The following is a 7,991-nucleotide window of genomic DNA, read 5'->3' as shown; positions in this document are numbered from 1 at the left end:
AGGTACAAAAAAACAGCACGAATTGAGCTTTTTGAAACTGAAAAAAAGATATAAAATGACTATTTTTAATTTCATGTTACTCCTTTTGATTTAAATTTGATAAATAAAAAAATTCTTGTGTTTGTGTCTCTTTGTTTAAATAGTGCTTTGGGGCGGAGTACTGTTGAAACTGCGAGTCCATTTTCCCAATTTGGAAATTTTGTAAATGGAAATTGTTAATTCCCAGTAACATTTCTTTTACATTTCAGTCAGTTTGGAAAGATGGTGTAGATTACGAGGCAACTTGCTATTTTATTTCAAAAGCAAAGACCCATTATCGGAACCACTCGGTGTGGTGGTTTTGGAACAATGTCAAGTACGAATCGACCCTCCTATGGCCTCACCACCCATGACAACCGATGGCCAATATCCATTTTATTTAGGTAAAAAATTAAACACCCTTGATAGTTTCCCAAACTTTATCAAACTTCAGTCTTTGATGGGGGTTTATGTCAAGCTTTGGCTTCTATCTCGGATACAGAACGCTCAAGCTGGATGGATGCCATAAAATCGTCGAGTTATGAGGGCATAAGAGCCGAGTTAAATGCCCTAAGACAGTGTTTGGAACGAAGACGGAACCATAAGCCAAGTGTTGATCTGCAGACGTGGAGGATGCAAAAAGCACACGTCATAGGTGGGTTTCAAGCTCAATTCAGAGTGGCCAAAATTAAAAAAAAAAATTTTTCTCCGTCTAAACCCCACATTTCTAACAATGATATTTACCTAAAATTTTGTTTGTTTTTTTTATTGCGTTTTTGGATTACTCAAGAGTTTTTATCAGACTAAATTTAATCGTTTTTGATATACAGGGTGCGCCAGAATTCGCGCCCCAGAGAAAAATGTCATGTTAGGTAAGATACCAGAAACATTGAAAAAATTCTATCTATAAAATTTCGAAGTTATAAGAGTTTTGCACTTTGACTCTATTTATTTCTGTTGAAAAAATAATTTTTTTGCTACAGGCTATTAGAAGAGGATACAAGGAAGCTGTATCCTAAATTGTAACTCTGTTCAATGTTATTTGTGGCTTTTATTAACAAATTTTTTGTACGTTTACTAAATAATTATAAATAAACATATACAAGATCATCAATATCATTAAATAGACATAAAAAATGTCAAAAAAATAAATGTCAAAATTTTTTGACAGTTAGAATTTTTTAAACATACTTTAAATTTTTCTCTGGGGCGCGAGTTGTGGCACACCCTGTATAACTAAATATCATCAAAGTAATGCTAAATCAATAAGTGGTGAATTAATAACGTCCCTCAAAATTTGTTAAATAGTTTCCTCAATTAAATGGAATTTCAGATAACAGAATTCCAAAATATTTATTTTTTAAGGCTAACGAATGTAGTTTTTTTTAATACCAGACATTAAAATGCAATTCTATTTAGCCAATTTCAACGTTCAAAAACGGTTGTAGATAAAAATCTCTTGAACATTCTCTTCAAGAAAATTTTATTCTCTACAACCCATTGACTGTATTTGTTGTAAATCTAACGTTTTTCGATCTCTTTAATTAAAGATTATTCGCAAATGTTAAACTTGACTTTAAATTTTATATAACTCTTTTAAGAATACTTTCAGATGAAATATCTGTATAATTTTTTCAGGGTTGTAGGCAATTGACTTACGTGAACTTATAGTAACTTCAACTAATTTTCAGTACTAAATTCAGTACTGAAATTAGTCTCGTGTCAAACAGCTCTTGAAAACTACACCTTTTTCAAGTGTAATTCAGAAAGCGTAAGATATATTTCAAAAAAATTTGTAATTTAGATTAGTCAATTGTATTTCAGTCAATTGTAATTCAGAACCGTAAACTGAATTTCAGAAACCATCAGATGTAATTCAGATTAATTAATTTAACTTCAGAAAGCGTAAATTGAAATTCAGATTAGTCAATTGTATTTCAGAAAGTGTTAGTTATAATTCAGAGTTTGTCATTTGTAATTGAGAATTCGTTATTTTCATTTAAAAATTACATTACCAAAATTCTTTTAAAAATAAAATATCTTATTTATTTTGCAAAATGGCAAGTTTATGTAATTCTTTAATTCTGAAAATAAAATAATTCGTGTTTATGTGTAAACTTCATTTTGAGATAACAGTAAGTTACTCGTCTGAATTACTATTGATATTTTCAGGATTACATGTAACATGAAATTGAATTTATTTACTGTTCTGAATTACATGTAATGGTTTCTAAATTACAATTATTACTTTATGAAATACAATTGACTAATCTGAATTAATAACAATTTATTTAACGGCGTACAGGGTGTTCCCTGTAAACTCCACATTAAAAGTATTGGGAGTTCGAATAATCATATTTGTTTGAAAATCGGTACATAGCCATAATCCATTAAGTCCTCCTAAATGAAAATATTTTCAAGATGGCGGTTATACCGGAAGTCGGTCTAAACTTTCTTATTTTAAATGGAAAGGTATATTTTTTACTGCGTTTTTGGATTAATCGGGTTATTTTAAGGGAATTTTTATCAGCTTTCCCTATACCTAAATTTAGCCGTTTTTGAAATATTTGTTTTTCAAAAAATTTTTGGATCTGCACCTCCCTCTTTAAAAATCGGTAACTCTGCTATTTTTTACAATTTTGAATTCGTTTTTTTAGCGTTTGAAAGAGAAAGTTTAGATCTTTCTTCCGGCGTTTTCAAATTTTGAAGAAAAAAAATTTACCAACTATAAAATTGTGTTGGTTTGTGAATTACACTTGAAAAAAAAAGTGTAGTAAAATTAGTTAAAAGTTTTTCAATTACTTTCAGATATCTCCGAGGTTCCTGTTTGCGAGATTTCGCTCGCTTGTGACAATTTATTATGTGATGGGCACGGTTGCCCCCCTAACCCCACCCTAATCGTCGACGTTTTCATGCATTCAGCAAAATTGTGGGTTCAATACGGACGCACTGAAATCATCGAGGTTTCACATCCTCTTCCAAATGATAACACTTTAGATTTATTTGAATTGTTTCAGAGGAGTAGTAATCCGGGTTTTTTAACAACAGTCAGTTTTCGAGCAAGCGATGGTTTGACTAGTGATTCTCGTATTCGATTTACAGTTTTTGATGTTAGAGAAAGAGTATCACATACTGCTATTCCACTCGGATCGGCTTGTGTTTTTCTAAGTGCGATACAAGATTCGTCACGGTTGCGAATTCCTTTAATTTCGAGAACTCAAACCACTGTTGGTTTTCTTTCAATTAGTGCTTGGTCATTAGAGGCCGAAGATAAAGGTAGTAGTACTGAGCATACGCCCTGTAGAGCACCGTTGCACAACAATACACAAGTAAGTTGTTAAATTAATTTAAATGATGCGTCTTGTGACCAGTGTTGCCAGAAAAAAACATAAAATTAAACTCTTGAAAAATACAAAAATGGTGTGATTTTAGGACTAATTTTGTGATTTTTCGGCTTGTTTTCAACAAAATTTTGCGTTTCTAGCTAAAAAACGTGCTAAAAACGCTCGAAAAATACAAAAATAATGTAATTTTAGACTTAATTTCCTGATTATTTAGTTTGTCGAAATCTATCAAAAAATCTGAGATTTTAGTACAAAAACGTGTCGGCCAAATTTTGCGGTTTCTCAACTTATTTTTTATTTTCAATTTCTTTTTAGTGATGTTTAGGCGTGTTTTTCAAAATAAATGAACTTCTGATTTAAAAAAATTCACCAGTTCCGAGTTGAAAAATTTGCCAAATTTTAATCAAATTGCCAAAATCTTACGAAAAAACAAATACGCTTAAACTCTTGAAAAATATAAAAATGGTGTGCTTTTAGGCCTAATTTTGTGATTTTTCGGCTTGTTTTCAACAAAATTTTGCGTTTCTAGATGAAAAACGTGCTAAAAACGCTCGAAAAATATAAAAATATTGTAATTTTAGACTTAATTTCTTAATTATTTAGTTTGTTTTAGCGAAATCTAGCGAAAAACCAGAGATTGTAGAACAAAATCGTGTCGGCCAAATTTTGCGGTTTCTTAACTTATTTTTTGTCTTAATTTTGCTCAAAAACAAAGAAAATAACATGAATTTCAATTTTTTAGTGATTTTTAGGCGTGTTTGGACAAGATTTTGCAAAATAAATGAACCTCTGATTAAAAAAAAATTCACCACATCCGAGTTGAAAAATTTGTCAAATTTTAATCAGATTGCCAAAATCTCGCGAAAAAAAGCAAAAATGGTGTGCTTTTAGGACTAATTTTGATTTTTCGGCTTGTTTTCAACAAAATTATGCGTTTCTAGATGAAAAACGTGCTAAAAACGCTCGAAAAATACAAGAATATTGTAATTTTAGAGTTAATTTCTTGATGATTTAGTTTGTTTTAGCGAAATCTAGCGAAAAAACTGAGATTTTAGTACAAAAACGTGTCGGCCAAATTTTGCGGTTTCTCAACTTATTTTTTGTTTTAATTTTGCTCAAAAACAAACAAAACAACATGAATTTCAATTTATTTTACTGATTTTTGCAAAAGAAATCATATATTATTTCGAACTTTTTGAGTTTTTATCTCTCAAAATGGCAAAAAACCCGTTTTTTGAGCTATTTCGTTGAATTTGTTTGACAAAATTTAGCAAAATAATTGTATTTCTACCATTCGAAAAAAATAAAAATACGTTGGTATTTTCGACTCTGTTTAGTAATATCTGGTAAAAAACAAATAGAACTATTTTTAACCAATTTGGTATTTTTTGATCATTTTTTCTTTGAGAAAATTTGACGAAATAGTCAAGTTAAAGAGTTGGGTAAAAATATCAAAATATATTTTTTTTAATAACAATTTAGTGATTTTTGACACACTACTGCAAACTATCGAGAAAAAAACAGAGTTTTCAGCTTAAAATCTGCTTGAACTTTGGAAAAATGAGAAATTATATCATTTTCAGTCTAATTCTGTGGTTTTTTTGGCTTGTTTTTAACAAAATTTTGCGAAATAATTGCGTTTTTAGCTGAAAAACGTGCTAAAATTCGAAAGAAATGCAATTTTCGACTTATTTGTTGATTTTTCAATTCGAAATCTCGCAAGAAACCTGAGTTTGTAGTATAAAAACGTGCTTAAAAACATTCTCGGCTTATTTTTGTCTTATTTGGCTCAAAAATCGAGTGAAGCAAACAAAATAACATCAATATCAATTGTTTTTGGACAAGATTCAACCCCTGATTCAAAAACGAAAGAACAAGCTAAAAAATTAAACAATTTCGATATAATTTTGTAATTTTTTAGCCTGTTTCAATGCAATATTTCTAACTTTTTGTGTTTTTATCTCTCAAAAACATCCTTAAACACTCAAAAAAAAACAAAAAAATGCCGTTTTTGGGATATTTCATTGAATTTGTGGATTTTTTGACAAAATTCTGCAAAAAAAGTTCCGTTTCTAGCTGAAAAGGCATTCGAAGAAACCAAAATAGAACTATTCTTAACCAATTTCGATTATTTTTTCTTCGAGATAATTTGACTAAATAATTAAGTTAAACTTTATTTTTTGTTATAACAATTTAGTAATTTTTGACACGCCATGGCAAACTCTCGCGAAAAAGCGAGAGTTTAAAAGTTTTTAGCTTAAAAATCTGCTTAAATCTTCAAAAAAGGAAAAAATTATGTCATTTTTGGCCTAATTCTGTGTGTTTTTGCCTTGTTTTTAACCAATTTTGCGAAATAGTTGAGTTTCTAGCTGAAAAATATGCTAAAACGCCAAAGAATAGCAAAATTGATGAAATTTTCGACTTAATTTGTTGATTTTTTAGTTCGTTTTAGCGAAATGTCGCAAAAAATCTGACATTGTAGCACTAAATCGTGCTTTAAAAAAATTCTCGGTTTATTTTGCTCAAAAACCAGTTAAATCTACTGAAACAAACAAAATAATATCAATTTCGATTTAATTTTGTAATTTTTTTGTCTGTTTCAACGAAATTTTTAGAATTTTCTTTGTTTTTATCTCAAAAACGTGCTTGAAAAGGGCAAAAGTAACGCCGTTTTTGGGATTGTCTTTAACGAAATTTTGCGTTTCTAGCTGAGAAAGTATTCGAAAAAGAGAAAAATTGTCAGTTTTCGATTATGTCAAAAATCTTGTAAAAGTTCAAACACAATGTGGTGGTTTTTTGACTTGAAAAAACTTGACGAAATATTCAATTTCCTGGTTGAAAACGTGGAAAATGCTCGAAAAACAATTTTTTACCAGATATCAGAATTTTTACAAAAATTCACCAAATCTGATTAATAAATTTCACCACCTGGCAACACTGTTTGTGACTTTGAAATTAAGTTGGCAAGATTGGAAAATTAACAAGTGTCATTTTTCAAAATCACAGTACACTTTGGTACTAAAATGTCACTAACATGTTTGAGTTGAATTCAATCTTGCCAACTTAATTTTCGATGAAGAAATTTACTAATTTCATTTCAGGTTTGGTCTCACCGCCGGTCCCAATCGCTTCCCCCTAAACTAGGTGTGAAAATGCGTCTCCCAAATCAATCTGAATTAAAACTGCTTTATTCGTCACCCTATATACAAACCTATAGGTTTCACTCGGGCCTTGGGGGTGACATTTGTGTACACGAATACATGGCTGAGAGTAGGATATGTTTTTCATTTCCTCATCAATTACTGTAAGTTGTAAAATAATTATTTATTATACAAGACGATCTTTATAGTTGTGTATAATACAACATTTTTCTATAGCAGGACTTAAAGTTTAAGAGGAAATAAAATTTCAAAAAAAAGACAATTTTTGTCATTCTCAATTATTTCTAGCAAGTTTAAACCTTGTTGAGTCTAATTCGAAGAATAAAATTTTATTCCACCTCATGGATGATAAAATTTGTAAATTTAAATGAATAAAATAAGTTAAAATATTATCTACCCTTGCGGTTGAAGTGCTCCTTAATCTACTCAAAAGAGTTGATAAAAAAATAGTTAAACATCTGCTATAGAAAAAAATTAAAATTTGTTTGTTATTTTGAAACTTGTTAGAGGTGTGTGGATCCAGCAAGAGAAAGAACTTCTCCAGGAAGTGGCAGCCATGGGTGAGCTAAGAGAGCCTTGGCATTCCCGTCAAGTCGAATTACTCGACAGACATTTGCATTTATTGCGTTTATATTCTCAAGCTCGTGAAAATTTACAAGCTCATAAAGGGAGTTTTTTTAAACCGAGTTCGAGAAAATCTGATCGTAGTTTGGAATTTGCACCGGTCAATTTACATTTACAACGAATGTGGGTACATAATGATACTCTTAATAAAGCCGGATTTTATGATTGGATTACTGTTGGTGCTTTTACGGCTCATTCACATAAATCGAAAAACGGAGGATTAATAAAGTAAGAGAGTGGTTTGTGGTGTAATTGTAATTATGATGGGGTTTTAGGTTGGTTCAACAGTTGAAAGAATCACCGACAAGGTCAACTTCGAATTATCAGATAATGGCCAAAATATCGATTTCCAATGATGCAATACAGGTAAATCAGTTTTCGATCAAAACTTTGAAATTAAGTTGGCAACACTGATTTGACACCTGACACAATCTAGAATCACTATTAACTCAGTGTTGCCAAATTAAAAACATCCAAAGTTATCGGTAACCATAGACAAGACAAAATGTCAAATGTCAAAATTTTTGACCGAATTTTTTTAACATTTTTTACGTAATTTTTTGACGCTGTGGCAAACTCTCGCGAAAAATTATATCATTTTCGGTCTAATTCTGTGTTTGTTTTGGCTTGTTTTTAACAAAATTTTGCGAAATAATTGCGTTTTTAGCTGAAAAACGTGCTAAAATTTTTAAGAAATGCAATTTTCGACTTATTTTGTTGATTTTTCAGTTCGAACTATCGCAAAAAAACCTAAGTTTGAAGTACAAAAACGTGCATAAAAACATTTTCGGCTTATTTTTGAATTATTTGGCTCAAAAATCGAGTGAAACAAACAAAATAACAT

At 30.3% G+C, this 7,991-nt stretch overlaps 1 protein-coding gene across 3 annotated transcripts in view; it reads left to right on the top strand.

The window, feature by feature from the left end:
• LOC123006853 (inositol polyphosphate-4-phosphatase type I A) overlaps positions 1-7,991 on the top strand; it is a 22,107-nt gene that overhangs the window by 4,252 nt on the left and 9,864 nt on the right. For all 3 annotated transcript variants that reach the window (XM_044401919.1, XM_044401758.1, XM_044401837.1), the window contains 7 exons: positions 249-422; positions 473-673; positions 2,827-2,981; positions 3,036-3,347; positions 6,464-6,666; positions 7,031-7,375; positions 7,423-7,513. In XM_044401919.1, coding sequence (XP_044257854.1) covers positions 249-422; positions 473-673; positions 2,827-2,981; positions 3,036-3,347; positions 6,464-6,666; positions 7,031-7,375; positions 7,423-7,513 — 1,481 coding nt within the window. The remainder of the gene's footprint in view (positions 1-248; positions 423-472; positions 674-2,826; positions 2,982-3,035; positions 3,348-6,463; positions 6,667-7,030; positions 7,376-7,422; positions 7,514-7,991) is intronic.

The sequence above is a fragment of the Tribolium madens genome, unplaced genomic scaffold, assembly GCF_015345945.1.
Source record: "Tribolium madens isolate multiple individuals breed KSU strain unplaced genomic scaffold, Tmad_KSU_1.1 Scaffold_11;HRSCAF=98;Tcas5.2_LG3b, whole genome shotgun sequence".
NCBI lineage: Eukaryota > Metazoa > Arthropoda > Insecta > Coleoptera > Tenebrionidae > Tribolium > Tribolium madens.
Note: the sequence above shows the minus strand (reverse complement) of the source record. Positions and strands in the feature narration are given on the sequence as shown.